Source organism: Leucoraja erinacea, chromosome 4 (assembly GCF_028641065.1).
Source record: "Leucoraja erinacea ecotype New England chromosome 4, Leri_hhj_1, whole genome shotgun sequence".
Classification (NCBI taxonomy): Eukaryota; Metazoa; Chordata; class Chondrichthyes; order Rajiformes; family Rajidae; genus Leucoraja; species Leucoraja erinaceus.
The window spans coordinates 108,128,314-108,144,886 of NC_073380.1; the positions used below are offsets into that span (position 1 = coordinate 108,128,314).

Here is a 16,573-nt window from a genome sequence, read left to right on the forward strand (position 1 = left end):
AGAATTCAGTTATTCTGTTCCCTGGTGCATTTGATAATTAAACACTCTGGACTCTCTTGACCTTTGCATTAGTGGTACATGGCTGAAGTTAATGAGATGATTTATCTTGACCAATGTCTGTGATTCTACTGATGGGTCAACACATTGACTGCTTAACCATTATCTTGCCCAGTGATGGTGTAAATGCAGGATGAGGGTGATTCTCCATTATACACAGCTTTGTTCAGCCTTGCCTAAATTCCCACTCTAGCTTTTAACTGTAAAAGCATCCCATGTTTTTCAAGAGAGTATGCGATTGGAATAAGCTTTAGGTGTACACAATGGGCATGTATGCCCACTTTATCTGATAGTTAAAGTATTGGACCATTTTTAATTGATGCACTTGGTTTCTATTATTTCTTTAGCTGAAAGTCATGATGAGAGTTTCAGCAAAATGTTCCTTTGCTGCCATTTAATGTCTACAAACTACTTTCATAGGATGAAATTCTTTAGCATTGCTCGGAGCCATGTTGTAATTTTTTGTGCAAGATCAAATGTTAGATTTTCTGCATTTAAATCATTTCAATTAAATCTATCCATCAGTTAAGCCACAGGCATTCTTGTCATGCGGCAACAATTTGTGCCAACGTTTTCTCATTGAGGCTGTGCACTCACCTGACTTCTGATTCTGCATTATAAATTTGTAGCTGTCCACATTTTCGGAGGGCTCAAATGGACCCACTTTTGCACATTTTTATTACTAAAACACATTTTGCTTTCAATTGTGTTCGAATATTTTCAACATGAAGTATTGTAGGGTAGAATTAGAATGGCTATTCCCTGTGCTAAACTTGGCAGGGACTATAGGACATGAATCTGAATTAACTGGCATAGAGTGATGGAAGCTGAATACTGCAATAACCTGTCAGGAAATTCATGCTTATGAAACAGTGGAGATTTGCGCAAAAAATTGTGGTTGTGGTAATAAACTCAAACGCTCCTTCAAGGAAACAACATAGCAAAAGTTAATTGATTGATGGACACAGTTAATGGACGTAGTTGGCAAGCAATGTTCCATATTCATGTTCGTTAAATATTTTCTTTGAAGTGGCAGGTTTGACAAATCTATCAGCAAATGAGGGAAATATATCATACTAGACCAAGTGCAGACCCGTTGGGTCTGTTCCCCCAACGTGCGGTTGTGGGGGGGGAGGCGGCATGCAGCACCACACACTAACTATTCCCCCCCCCCCGCACTCGCGCTAATTAACCCCCTTGATATTATATTAATATTATTAATTTGCTTCTTTTACCCCATAACCCCCCTATCTACTGACGCATAGCCTCCAACTTGCAGTCTCCTCTAGGGAGGGGGGGGGGGGGTAGGGGGGGGGGGGGGGGGTAGAGAGTGAGGGCAGAGAGAGAAGGGGCAGAGACACTGAGAGAGGGGCAAGAGGGAGATGGGGGTGGCGAGGAGGAGAAGAGGGAGGGTGGGTGAGAGGGGAAAGGTGGGGGTGGAGGGGAGGAGAGGGGGGGGAGAGGAGGGGAGGGGAGGAGGAGAGGAGAGGCGAGGAGAAGGGAGGGGGAGAGAAGGGAGGAGAAGGGGGGGAAGAGGAGAAGGGGGGGAAAGAGGAGAAGGGGGGGAAAGAGGAGAGAGGGGGGGAAAGAGGAGAAGGGGGGGGGGGGGGAAGAGGAGAAGGGGGGGAAAGAGGAGAAAGGGGGGAGAGAGGAGAAGGGGGGGAGAGAGAGGGGGGGGGGGGAGAGAGTGCCTTTTTATTTCAACCCAAACCCCCCAAACAACCATTTGCAGGCAGTGCTTTTTTACTTTAACCATATTTTCATTTTCAATCCACATTAAGGGTACTTACTCACAGTTGTGTGAACATGTGTTCAGTGTTATTCACAGCTCAGAGAAACGTGACCCTCTGCCTTCCTCCAGCTTGGAGACTAATTGAGACACACCACTTCCTGGTTTTATAGTCCATCTCCCTGCCGCCAGCGGGGGCAGCAGAGAGAATGGGGAATTTTGTAAAATCATTAATATCTCTGTCATTTTTCATCGACTGGAAAAATCCTCGGCACACATGCGGCGGAGGGGGGCTCTGAGCGAGGTGGCCAAAAATGACGGCCGTAGGTGGCGGCGTTCTCTCGGAAATCGCAGCACAGATCGCCAAAACCGGTCAAGAACAGACTTTTAGTAATATATAGATAATCAAATAGTGTAAGTGCCTGGCATATTGAATGATCATAAAAGGCAAAAGGTTTTGATTAAAAGGCAAAAGGTTTGGTGCTCATTTGTATGTGCTCTAATTTTTTCTGATTCTCAGATAATGTAGTAAACCTAAATCCCCAGGTTTGCCACGCTGTGTCATGTTTACACATGGTGTTTTCAAGGTAATAAATCAATAATTTAAAAAATAATAATATTCCTCCATTTGATTCCCTTGGTTGAAATGTGAAAGAAGCCAAGAAGATGCTTGAGCAATGTGGTTAGGCAGAGATTTATATGTGTTTGCCCATCAATGATAAAGGAATAATGATCCAGATAATAACTGACTGAGTTGTGAAGGCATCCTCATTTTGAAGGTACAAAAGACTGACAGTGGACCTATTGAATGTTGCCCAACCATCAGATTTGCAGACCTGTGGGAGCCAGTAACAGAACAAGGAATGCTGGATTGCCACGTATCATATTCTTTTACAGGATCTTTGGACAAGGGCAGCCCACCAAAGCTTCCTTCCATTACAAAAATTATTTATACCAATACAGCGTAATAAATTGATCAGCCTTCCTTAGGCTTATGATAATTTCATATGCCAGGCACTTAAACATGAACTTTGCTGAGATGCATATTTTCATAATTTGATTATATGATATATTTCCCTCATTTGCTGATAGATTTGTCAAACCTGCCACTTCAAGGAAAATATTTAATGAACATGAACATGGTACATTGCTTGGGAACTGCGTCCATTTTACTTTTGAGCAGATGATATGGATTTTTGGGCCACAATATGAGATTCAGAAGCTTGTTTTCTCCAAGACCTGTGAAAGCAGCAGAATAAACTCTTGAAAATTAGCAGTCTTTCATCTAGGCTTTGGGAACAAGCTGCTCCTGCTTTGCCAGGAACTGTACATAAAAGCTGCACAGTGAGAAGTTGTCACCTCATGAATGGTAAAATATTCTGTCATTTCAATTGCATGCGGAATTTCACTGCACACTTTATGGTAATATAAATCCCTCAATAATCTAGCAAAGTAGGTTAATACCATTTTATAAGTCTGAAGAAGGGTTTCGGCCTGAAATGTTGCCTGTTTCCTTCGCTTCATAGATGCTGCCTCACCGGCCGAGTTTCTCCAGCATTTTTGTCTACCTTCGATTTTCCAGCATCTGCAGTTCCTTCTTAAACATTTTATATTATTAGTCCACAGAAAATTGTAACATGGACAGGGCATGGTAATTTTTTACTTAAAATGATATCCAAATGAAAGAAAATAATCCTAAAATATTGAAATATTTCCAGTTTTCACATTGCAATGGTGTAACATGAACAAAATGTTACATTTGCTTTTTCTTTTCTCTGCCAAATATCTGCCCAAATTTTAACTAGGAAAGATACTAGCTCAAGTTATGACAGACTGATGAAGTTTATTCACTATTCCAACTTGTCCTTCTAAATCGCCCATGCATCTTGCACTCTCTGATAATCAACAGCAAGGATAGTTAGACTTTGATTATATTATTGCCAAATACATGACTCGCTTCTGGAAATAGAGAATGATATATTTTTCTTCAGCACTCTCCCGGGTTCAATAATTACTTGCTTTGACTCCAGTATTGTTGGTTCTGTGCTGGTGAATGAGTTCTCTGTGGGAACTGAAGATTCCCAAAGCAACAGAATGGTGCAAAAACTGTAGTGCAATCTGAAGTAGTGAAAAACAATACTAAAATCCAATAATGACTCTCACAATGGACTCAGGGCAAAATGGATAAAAGACTTATATCATACAACCTTTTCCACAAAGGCAAGAGGAACAGCAATATTAATAAGAAAAAGGATACCCTTCTTTCATAACAAAACAATAGCTGACGAGGAGGGACGGTATCTGGTTGTGACACAATACATCCTTAACTCTAGTTATTAGATACCCACCCAATATATATAGACAACCCTTCATTCTTCAAAAAGGTCTTTGCCCTTATATCTGATTTATCTAAAAAAAAACTAATAATAGGAGGAGACTTTAACATTGTTTTGGATCCACATCTTGACAGATCATCCACCAAAAAGAAACAATTCAAGCGAACTAAATACGTTCCTCAAAAATATGAATCTTTTAGATGCATGGCGGATCGAGTACCCTGCTACTATTTTTACTCCTCAGTACATAACTCATACAGTCGAATCGATTACTTCCTGGCAGATACAAAATGAATACCCTTTACAACAAATGTTAAATATCACAATATTGGGATCTCAGATACACAAAGATCAAACAGAATTCATACCTAATAGACAATCCACCTTTAACGTGAGACATCTGTTTAGTATCATGTACACAAAAGGAGAAGGAAACAACGACTTGGCTATACTAACGCTTGACACGGAAAAAGCATTTGACCAGATTGAATGTCCATACTTATTCGAGCTCCTCAACAGATTTAACTTTGGATACAACTTTTTGGAATGGATTAAGCTTCTGTATAAACATCCGACAGCACGAATTCTCACAAACCAAACACTCTCATTTCCCTTTAATTTGTTCAGACAGGGCAGCTAATGTAACCCCACTTTTTAAAAAGGGAGGGAGAGAGAAAACGGGGAATTACAGACCAGTTAGTCTAACATCGGTAGTGGGGAAACTGCTAGAGTCAGTTATTAAAGATGGGATAGCAGCACATTTGAAAAGTGGTGAAATCATTGGACAAAGTCAGCAAGGATTTATGAAAGGTAAATCATGTCTGACGAATCTTATAGAATTTTTCGAAGATGTAACTAGTAGAGTGGATAAGGGAGAACCAGTGGATGTGGTGTATCTGGACTTTCAGAAGGCTTTCGACAAGGTCCCACATAAGAGATTAGTATGCAAACTAAGGTGGGAAGAGACTGCAGCCCTAAGATTTTTGCCTCCATCACAGTGAGGAGATGATTGGTGGACTCACTGTGGTGGATGTTAATTTGTGTTTACTGTCTGTTCTGTTGTCTATTATTGTATTATTGTATGTATGACTGCAGGCAAGAAATTTCGTTCAGACTGAAAGGTCTGAATGACAATAAATGAAATTCAATTCAATTCAATTCAATTCAAACAGTAAAGCACACGGCATTGGGGGTTCAGTATTAATGTGGATAGAGAACTGGCTGGCAGACAGGAAGCAAAGAGTAGGAGTAAATGGGTCCTTTTCAGAATGGCAGGCAGTGACTAGTGGGGTACCGCAAGGCTCAGTGCTGGGACCCCAGCTATTTACAATATATATTAATGATTTGGACGAGGGAATTGAATGCAACATCTCCAGGTTTGCGGATGACACAAAGCTGGGGGGCAGTGTTAGCTGTGAGGAGGATGCTAGGAGGCTGCAAGGTGACTTGGATAGGCTGGGTGAGTGGGAAAATGCATGGCAGATGCAGTATAATGTGGATAAATGTGAGGTTATCCACTTTGGTGGCAAAAAACAGGAAAGTAGACTGTTATCTAAATGGTGGCCGATTAGGAAAAGGGGAGATGCAACGAGACCTGGGTGTCATGGTACACCAGTCATTGAAAGTAGGCATGCAGGTGCAGCAGGCAGTGAAGAAAGCAAATGGTATGTTAGCATTCATAACTAAAGGATTTGAGTATAGGAGCATGGAGGTTCTACTGCAGTTGTACAGGGTCTTGGTGAGACCACACCTGGAGTATTGCGTACAGTTTTGGTCTCCAAATCTGAGGAAGGACATTATTGCCATAGAGGGAGTGCACCCAGACTGATTCCTGGGATGTCAGGACTTTCATATGAAGAAAAACTGGATAGACTCGGCTTGTACTCGCTAGAATTTAGAAGATTGAGGGGGGATCTTATAGAAACTTTATAAAATTCTTAAGGGGTTGGACAGGCTAGATGCAGGAAAATTGTTCCCAATGTTGGGGAAGTCCAGAACAAGGGGTCACAGCTTAAGGATAAGGGGGAAAACCTTTAGGACCAAGATGAGGAAAACATTTTTCACATAGAGAGTGGTGATTCTCTGGAATTCTCTGCCACAGAGGGTAGTTGAGGCCAGTTCATTGGCTATATTTAAGAAGGAGTTAGATGTGGCCCTTGTGGCTAAAGGGATCAGGGGGTATGGAGAGAAGGCAGGTACATGATACTGAGTTGGATGATGATCATATTGAATGGTGGTGAGGCTCGAAGGGCCGAATGGCCTACTCCTGCACCTATTTTCTATGTTTCTATCAATAACCTCTCCATCCTCTAGCAAGTATAAGATCAATTGGGGAAAAGATATAAATGTGCAAATATCAGATGAAATATGAGTGAAAGCCTCAAACTTATACATAGGTGCTCAAACAATGCTAGACACTGCCTCATACAGTTCACAACTATACATAGACTACTCCAAGGCAAAAATACACAGTATATATCCAAATGTTTCTCCTACTTGTGATAAATGTCACTCCTCAGATGCTACTCTTTTTCATAACTTTGTATCGTGCCCTAAACTTACCTCTTTCTTGTCTGATATATTTAAGAATATAGACAATAGGTGCAGAAGTAGGCCATTCGTCCCTTATAGTCAGTACAATATCTCAGACATTCTTAACATCCCATTAAACCCAAAGCCCATTAATCATCTTTGGGGTCTGAAACATCAAGACAACTCACAACTGTTCAACAACAATTCCTCTCCTACTGTCTCATTACAGCAAAGAAACTACTCCTCATGTCATAGAAAAAAACAACAGCTCCCAATTCCAGAATGTGGCTTCATGACTTGACCAGTACATTACATTTAGAAAGAATGATTAAATTGAGCTTTCGGTTTGTTCTGCAATTCTCTCTTGCATCCCTGATATCCCGACAGAGATCATGTTTGGCCTTCTTGTGCAATACAGAGTTCTCCTTCGTGAAAGTCTTGGATCTAGTCTTCAGCAGAAAATGAATCTCCCTGTTCAACTGTTAAAGCTGACACAGCCCTTGTTCTATGATAGCTGAGGAATACAAATTTTACAGTGGACGTTGAGTTTATGTTCTTCCACAAGAAGAGTACATGAGTTGTGAATGGGCTGATCTTATTATACCTACTATTATAATTATGAAGTATCTTGCTGCCTCACCTATTTATTTCACTTTTTTTCTGTCTACTGATAAATGAATAGCTTGGCGGGTTTTGAAATGATAAAGTTAGAAGGGAACAGTAAAAACATTATTCTTTTTAAAACAACTATTTTTCACCATTATTCATTTGGAATGATCTAAGTTCTACATCAAAATACCACATCTACTACGTTGCAAATCTCAGCTATGAAGTTGGGCTCTGCGGCTCTATTTATTGTGATATGGCTCAAATTTATCTCACAAAATGCAAATGCAGATTTTCAGCATTTTTTGTGATGATTGTGGATCTGGATCTCTTGGATTATGTAGACATGATATCCAGCCACACATACCATATAACTATTAGTAAATAGTTATTGTGGCTTGAAAAAACAAATTCTCTTAAAACCTTTCATGCAAATGCAACTACATTGGGCCATCACAAACTAAATGTATAGCTCAGTACTGTCAAGCTGTCAGAAAAAAATCCACCAGTTTGAATACTATGAATTAAATGCAATAAATGACCTCTGTATAGATACATGGTGATAACAAAACTGTTTTGCAAATTAAGTATGATGTAACAGATGCAAACCTCTGATTGAGTTGAAATGTACATGTTGCAAACTCGGCAAGTTCTGGATTTCAATTCATATCAAATCTGGTAGAACATAAAGTTGAAGGTACAGGAGCCTGAAATCTGCAACATCCAGGTTCAGGAATAGCCACTTCCCCACAGCCATCAGGCTATTAAACTCAACTCAAACAAAACTCTGATCATCAAATAGCCCATTGCACTTTATCTGTTTATTTATGTGTGTATACATATATTCATTGGATATATGGACACACTGATCAGTTCTGTTCTGTATTTTTTGTATGCCTACTATATTCTGTTGTGCTGAAGCAAAGCAAGAATGTCATTGTTCTATCTGGGACGCATGACAATAAACCCTCTTGAATCTTGATCAAAATGATCTGCAAGTGCAACAACATCTCATTTACACACCAATGGAGGCAGTAAATTACAAAATGCTGCACAAACGGGTAAAATGCAGAACTAATGTGATGGGTAATGTGTTTCTCAGGATGTTAAACAACTTGAGACGACCTATGACCCGTTCAACATGAATGTGGACATTGGCAACCGTCATGATTTTGTGTACTTTTTCTCTGGTCATATGCTGATAATCACCGCTGGGAGGGGGAATCTCTAAATAGGCTTGGCGAAACATCAAGTCTTCTTGAATGGGAATTCCTCTATCCGCCATTATGCAATCCCTAGGATCAACTAAGTTCAATAGTCCAATCTTCCTAACAATGTGTGTATCAGATGATCACACACCACAAGCTCTTGATAGGAATGTGAACATGCCATTGGGGGCAATTCCAACCAATAGTTTTGCAGTGTTGTGTTCTTGTAGTTGGACCATGTCAAAGCCTGCAACTGTAGATGCCATGTTCATTCTATAAATATCTCTGTCAATATGCTTTCAAGAGAGAGTTAGATAGAGCTCTTAGGGATAGCGGAGTTAAGCGATATGGTGGGAAGGCAGGAACGAGGTACTGATTGTGAATGATCAGCCATGATCACATTGAATGGCGATGCTGGCTAGAAGGGCTGAATGGCCTACTCCTGCACCTATTGTCTATTGTCTGTGCAGTCGAGAATGCATCTCAGTGCTGGGCATTTATTTATTATCTGTTTCGGCAGTGGACCTTATCAAATCACGCTCTGGCCAGAAAATCAGCAGTTTCCATTGGGTGACTTGGAATTTAATCCACGTATTGATTATTTTAGAACATATACCCCCACTGAGCCCAAACAAAGTTGTGAGAAACAGCATCAATAGCCCAAGGCGTAGCTTCATTAACATGAGTACCATTCATCCTTGACGCTGAATTTTGATCTGGGTCCAGACTTCTTTGGCAATTGATTAAATGTTCTTGGTACTTTAGTACTGACAACTTTTTTCTTCCCTTCCTAATATCGCATTTTCATTGCTTTATGCTTTCATACTTGAATAGGTTTGTCTGTCTTCCTTCGAAGAAAGCCCTGTCAATCTTCTCACATTTTGGTCGGTCTTGATATTGCTACAAAAATGCTTTTTAGCTGCAGCATTCTTCAGTTTTAGTTTCAATTCTTCTACCTTACCTTCCAACATTTCAACTTTGTCAGTCAGTTTGTTTATATCCTTCTGTTTTTGGATGCATCCCATGCAGTTACAGTTCTCTTGACAGCTGCATTTGTGCACATAAGCTTGTTGTCTGGTCCATTGTCTACATGTTGGTCGACATTGGTTTGTGTTGCTTTGCACAACTTTACTTGCACGTGTACATGCAGAACTCTTTCAGAAGTCAAATAACGTGCATACAGCCCGTGGCTGTGGACTAGTACAGTAAGAGGTGAAAATACTTTTGATATTATTCATTGATAGTTATATGATAAAAAAAAAATATGTGTTCAGCACGGACTAGAAGGGTCGAGATGGCCTGTTTCCGTGCTGTAATTGTTATATGGTTATATTATATAGAAGCCATACATTTGATTTCATTCTCCCCCACCTCCCCCAAAAACAAATACAATTAAAAAAATGGTTGTTATTCATCGTCATATAGCCAATGAACTGGCCTCAACTAAATTCTCTGCCACAGAAGGTAGACGAGGCCAGTTCATTGGCTATATTTAAGAGTGAGTTAGATATGGCCCTAGTGGCTAAAGGTATCAGGGGGTATGGAAAGAAGGCAGGTACAGGATACTGAGTTGGATGATCAGCCAGGATCATATTGAATGGCAGTGCAGGCTGGAAGGGCCGAATGGCCTACTCCTGCACCTAATTTCTATGTTTCTATGCCCTCACTGAAGCGGGCCAGCAAGCGACCAAGGAAAAGGCAATAAAACCACCAAAACCATTGTAGTTTTGTACAAATGAACCATATATACACTTAAGTAATAGTTTTGAAAGCAGTATTTTCTTACCTCGAAGAAACAAAACTGGAAAATACGTATGAAACGCAGGTCAAAACAATTATCGATCGTAATGTATACACACAGTAGGTCAGCAGGTGAGAATGTTTATCCCGAATGACCCATGACCTGGCCAAACAGACATATGCACAATTGTAATACCAAATTCGCTAATTTACAAAGCATATATTTGAATTGGATCATCACGTGATGACAATCATGCTGAAATGTATGTCATGTTTATTGTGAATGACAATGTGATTTCACAATCTGCCGAATGTCTATTGCAGTAAGCAATTGCTTTTCAGAAAACATTTCCACAGTGTAATTGTTGCTTATAATGAGTCAGTGAACTGTCAGTGAGGCAAGATGTCGGACTCACACCCAGCATCCTATTGGATAGCATACAGAGTTAATTTATTTGGCATAGATATCTCTTATCCATTGTACCTGTTGATTGGTACTTATAAAACTAATGGAGAAAACAAATTTATGACAATTTGTTCAACTATAAGAACAGAAATTTGTCAAAAACAAATTGCAGGGAGTGAAGAATCTTTACATATAAATCAATTTCATGCACTTAAAACTGTGTGGTGACTGAGGTTTAACTAACAGAAAAAATATCTAATCATCACTATTCTGTTGCCAAAATTAGCCGAATCACTAAGCTCACGATATTCTGCAACATGATAGAATTTCAAGCCCTGTCTATTATGTTACTGATCCATTGCCACACAATATAGAATTATGGACAGTTAATATATGCTTAATAACAGTCAATGGATTTGTAGGACTGTGCACAATGATTACGTTTTTGAGTTTTGCCAGAGATATCAGGAATTACACCTTTCAAAGGAGCATTGTTGGTAAATGCATTACAGTAGCAAACAACAAAGGTATAAGGTGTAAAAGAGGAACTTTATTACAGGAGGGAGAAAGGAAATGAGGTATACTTGATAATTGGGCTTTTAAGTAATTAATGAGAATGTTATATGATAATTGCAGATATTCTGAAATTAGTCAATATGTTGCAATGGTCAGTTTCAGCAGTTGATTTTCTGCACCAGAACTTTGCCTAAGATTGATTTCCTTTGTCAATAATTGTACAAAATATTCGACTAGCATTTCTTGTTCATTGCCCAAGCTCCGAAAGTGAATTAATCCAAAAGGTATAATTAAGTAACTGTTGATTTTATAAAATATGACATCCTGTGCTTGCCAAAGCACTTATGCTGGAGAGTGCTAACTACTCTCCTCCTCTTCCCACTCTGATTGGCTGCTCACAGAAGCCAGCTACACTTCACTCAGCATGTTCCCAGAGCTCTTTTGTGAATCAATGAGCAGAGTAAAGCAGAGGCAGAGAGCTCCAGTCCAAGAGGAAGCAAAGGAGACAACACAGCTGTTTTCTTATGCCAGGAAGAGAAAGACGGTTCAGTTTCTGCTGTTGCTTAACTATCAAACTATCAACTTTTGGCTATCCAATGCTGCACAGGATGCACATTTAGTAAATGCACTCCAAATCTCGGAAGAGTAAATAAACGTCTGACTAAACTGTGAAATGCGATTTTTGTGCTAAGAAAAGTAAACTACGAGAGGTCTCTTGGCAAAGCCAGAGAACGGGGAAATTATCCCCCATTATTTTTGAATAGAATCAGTTCAGAACAACCGTCAAAACGCCTCGTGTCCTGTACCGCGCGAAAGGAGGGTCCACCAAGATGGTTCGGCATGGACCAGATACGGGAAATGCTGGCTTGCGAATGCAGAGGTCACCCAGCCGGATAAGCTTATCGGCATCTTTTGAAGCCTTGGCTGTTTATTTTCCTTGTATGAATTCATTTGACGAAGGGGACGGAGGTAAGAAAATTTCCAAAAGTAATCTCTCGTCTACTGTACCAGCTGATTGGTACTTGCTATAAAATTATAGGAAAAAGATGATCATATTGCCTGATTATGTATTGATATTGGTGCAAACTGATGCAAACTACATACATTTAAAATCACAAACTCTCTGGTGTTTATCAATTATATGTGAAATGGCAAAATTTAATGAAGCACTCATATCTTTTCCTAACTGTGGCACTAATTACATCGGTGTAGTGTAATTTGCATGAAAACATACTGAAGAGCAAAGAATCCAGTAATGTTTTGTCATTTCATCCTCTACCATTAGTCTATCTCTCTCTTTCTCTCATATTCGTCTTTGCTTCATTCGTTCCATTTCTCACTTGCTTCCTCTCTCTCTCTTTTACACACACCTCGTTAAGTATCATGTAAGTGAAAAATTATTTTTGTGGTTAAATTCAAGATGATACTTGTTCTAAAATGATATATTTTTTAATTAAATTATAAAAGGGGTAAAAAGCAGTTGCATTACCTTCCTAGCCAAAAATAAAACATGTCAGCCAGCTTGTTTGTTCATTTCATAGTTAAGAATAAGACCATAGCAACAAACTTGCGACAAGCACTGAAAATAGTGATCTTTAAAGCTGTGTCAGATTACTCAATTGTCACAGTTTACATTCAATTGTTAAAAGTAGTTGATGCAAAAATCGTCACTATATAGAGGTAATAGGGCCAAACTGTCTTAAATATTTTAATACCTGGCACAACTATTTTCATTTTAAAGCTGAGGTTACTTCAAGCATTCTGAACAGTGCAAAAATATAAAATTTGAAGTGGTTAGATATAATCTACCTTTATTTCAATTGAGAAATATTTAGTTATTCATTACCTAGACTTTGAGGAGCTAGACATTTAGGTTGGTATTCCTAATAATCCTGGACCTCTGTTAAAACTCAATATTTGTACATTGTTAATGATGATGAGCAAACTGCCTCTGTGGCTGTGAGCAAGGACTGTTTCATTCTTTTATCTTGTCCTCCTGCTATTTGTCTTTAGCTCCTGCATTCTCAGAATCTAACCACTTTTCTGCATGCACTGTGTGAATCACTCCATTAATTGAGACATTTCAATCCTTCTACAAAGATTTATATAGTTTGCCAATGATGATCAAGCTGCCATAACAGTTATACCTAAACTGTATAAACGGTTGTCTTTTAACATATAGATATTTCTTGTTTCTAGTGCTAGTAGATGTTCATGGGTTGTTTCGGTTGGAGATTGTACCAAAAGCTTTCCTGGAGTACATGGATTGATAAAATTGAAGCAATTACATGCTATCTCTCACAGTGAGATGTTGCAGGGAGCCTAGCAACAAAAGCATCTCTTGCAAATAAACCTATCAGGTTTTTATGCTAACTCACACGTCATAGGGTGGGAATCTAAACAAAATCAAGGTATTAATTTATTGAGAAATCACGTGTAACTTATTTCTGAATTAAAACTGGAACGAAATATGAATGTATTAATTCCCCTTGTTGACTGTATGCTTACAATTCCGATTGAGTATACGATGCTTGCTGCTATACTCACTGTTTTATTGGTACTTAACATTGCCGGTTATTTGAAACAGTGGAAATCTAAAGGGCGAAGCTAGGAACTGCAACATTTGTCCTTGAGTATCAATAAAAAGCCACATAATAATTAGAAAATGGTTTAAGTAGCTCAAGGTGTAAATCTTATTATAATACAAATCAGAGTAGTTAATTGCTTACAATCTGATGAATGCTCTTACTAAATCTTATTGTGAATATCCAATCACCTTAGGGTCATGGGCCATAAAAACAAATGCTCATGTAGCATCAATAACTGATGAACCTGATCTTATATCAAATGTAAATGTGCACAACCTTCCCGTAAGAAGCTATAGAATTATACCTTAACATTGCCATTTCACTTCAGTTCTTTAGTCGTATATAATTATTTTAGGCATGTTCAGTTTTGATGTTTTTCTTTAAATTGGCTTGATCCGTGATTGGGTAGGGTTCATGCTAGGATAAAAGCTGAGAACTGCCTACACTGTAACCACAGCAACAGAAGGCAGAACATTCATTGAAGAATAGCAGCAGTAATCTGAATCCATTTTTCTGTAGTATTATTTTATCTCCATTTCCTCTTCTCTATACCTGCTTGCACTTTGTTCCTTTCAGATGGTATTTTGTGATTGAATTTGTATCTTCTTGCTATTATTCTATTTCTTCACAAGATGTGCCTGCCAATCATTAACTTTTTATTTCCATTGTTGGTGGATAAGTGTCTTCAACTTCACTGTACTTAGATGGAGCATTTAAGGCACAGTTAATTGATGTTAGAATTTCAACATATGAGAAAACATTGCTTTCACAACAGCTTAGCAAAATAACAGAATCTTTGTTTAAGAAGGAACTGCAGATGCTGGAAAATCAAAGGTACACAAAAATGCTGGAGAAACTCAGCCTGACCTCCCGGTGGCTCAGCACTTCAACTCCCCCTCCCATTCCATGTCCGACCTCTCTGTCCTGGGTCTCCTCCATGGCCAGAGCGAGCAACACCGGAAATTGGAGGAACAGCACCTCATATTCCGCTTGGGGAGTCTGCATCATGGGGACATGAACATTGAATTCTCGCAATTTTGTTAACCCTTGCTATCTCCTCCCCTTCCTCAGCCCTCGGGCTGTCTCCTCCTATCCCTCAGCCTTCGGGCTCCTCCTCCTTTTTCCTTTCTTCTCCCCGCCCACCCCCCATCAGTCTGAAGAAGGGTTTCGGCTGAAAACGTTGCCTATTTCCCTCGCTCCATAGATGCTGCTGCACCCGCTGAGTTTCTCCAGCAATTTTGTGTACCAATAGAATCTTTGTTGTCTTGTTGCTTTGGACTTCCTACGGGAAAAGATGATTCCTCATGGAAGCCTGCTTGTTAAATGCAAAGCAGTGAAAATTCAGGATAGATCTTGGATATGGATAAGAAATTAAAGAATCTTAAAAAGATTAAGTTGAGGTAAAGCAGTGTACTGCATGAATTACCTTGGTGTCAGTTATTGAGCCATTTTAGGTATCTAGTTAGTAGCACCAACCTGTGAAAAATCAATTAGACTTGTAAACAATAGAAAGGAAGCCTTGAAATTATAAGGTGGTAAGAATGAATGTGGGCAAAATAATAACATGCAGTACTTAAAGATATGAAGACTAGGGAAAGTTAATGCAGATATTTTGAATGAAACAAGGAGCTGCAAATATCGATTACAAAATAGACACAAAGTGCTGGTGTAACTCAGCGGGTCAGGCAGCATCTCAAGATAACATAGATACATGACGTTTCGAGTTGGGACCCTTCTTCAGACTGATTGTGGGGGATAGAGGCTCAATGAAAGGTGGAAGAGAGGAGCAGGACAAGTACTGCCAAGTAATAAATGGATACAGGTGGGAGGGGGGGTGGTTTGATAGGCAGGTGGTTGGACAAAGGTCAGATATGAAAAGACAGAAGGTGTGACATAAAATGATTAAAGAGTTATGAATTGTGATGCCTTCCACGTACATTCCTTCCTCTAGCTTCACAATTCACAACTCTTCACTCAAACCAGGGTAGGACCTTCACGGGGGTGTATGTAGAGCAGAGGTATTTTGATGTATAAGTACATCGTTTCCTGAAAGTGGAACTATGCCGAAGTGAAATAGGACGGTTAAGAAGGCTTTTAACATGCAGTTTAAATTGGCCATTAAAGTTGGGACATTATGTAAACGTTGTAGAAGATATTAACGAGGCTGCACTTCAAGTATTATGTTCCGTTTTGGTCACCACACTGTACGAAACACACTCTTATGCTAGAGAGTGTGCAGTAACGATTTATGAAGATTTTGCTAGGACAATAGGATCTGAGCTATTAGGAGAGATGGAACAGGCATGACTTTATTCAATTGAGTATGGGAGGGTGATCATATAGGGATGTATAAAATGAGGGGAATAGATTGAGGAAGTAGTTGAGGCAGGTACCATAGCAATATTTAAAAGACATTTGTACTGGTTCATGGATAGGATAGGTTTAAGGCGATTTGAGACAAAAGTGGGCAGTAAGACTAGCTGCGATGGCGAATCTTGGTCAGCCTGGGTGAAATGGGGGTGGAGATGGTTTTTTGTAATTAAAGTTAATGGGTGTATTATTGGTGTATTATGACTAGAGTCAGGATTTTGCAATAAATACCCTGTGTCTTTTCATGCCTTTTTTTGATAATTTCACCAGGATAATGTCTTTTTCACGATTGAGTGCCTAAATCAGCCTTTTATGCCGTTTTGCTAAAAGGTTGCGCTATTTTCACTAGTTGTATTGTGATTACAATGGCGTTTTCTATGTTAACCCATTAATATTAATGTTATTATTAATGTGTTAACATAGTATAACTTACAAGAAAATTTCCACCCCGGGGCGAAACCGGGGGCGCCACCATTGGCCGTTCA

The 16,573-nt window shown here is 39.3% G+C and overlaps 1 protein-coding gene across 3 annotated transcripts in view; it reads left to right on the forward strand.

Moving 5' to 3' along the window:
- rims2a (regulating synaptic membrane exocytosis 2a) overlaps positions 1-16,573 on the forward strand; it is a 684,525-nt gene that overhangs the window by 637,959 nt on the left and 29,993 nt on the right. The window contains exon 1 of one of the 3 annotated variants that reach the window (XM_055634905.1): positions 11,607-12,099. The exons of the other annotated variants lie outside the window; for them this stretch is intronic. Coding sequence (XP_055490880.1) covers positions 11,961-12,099 — 139 coding nt within the window. The 5' untranslated portion in view covers positions 11,607-11,960. Of the gene's footprint in view, positions 1-11,606; positions 12,100-16,573 lie in introns of those variants that run through there. 3 annotated transcript variants of the gene reach the window in all.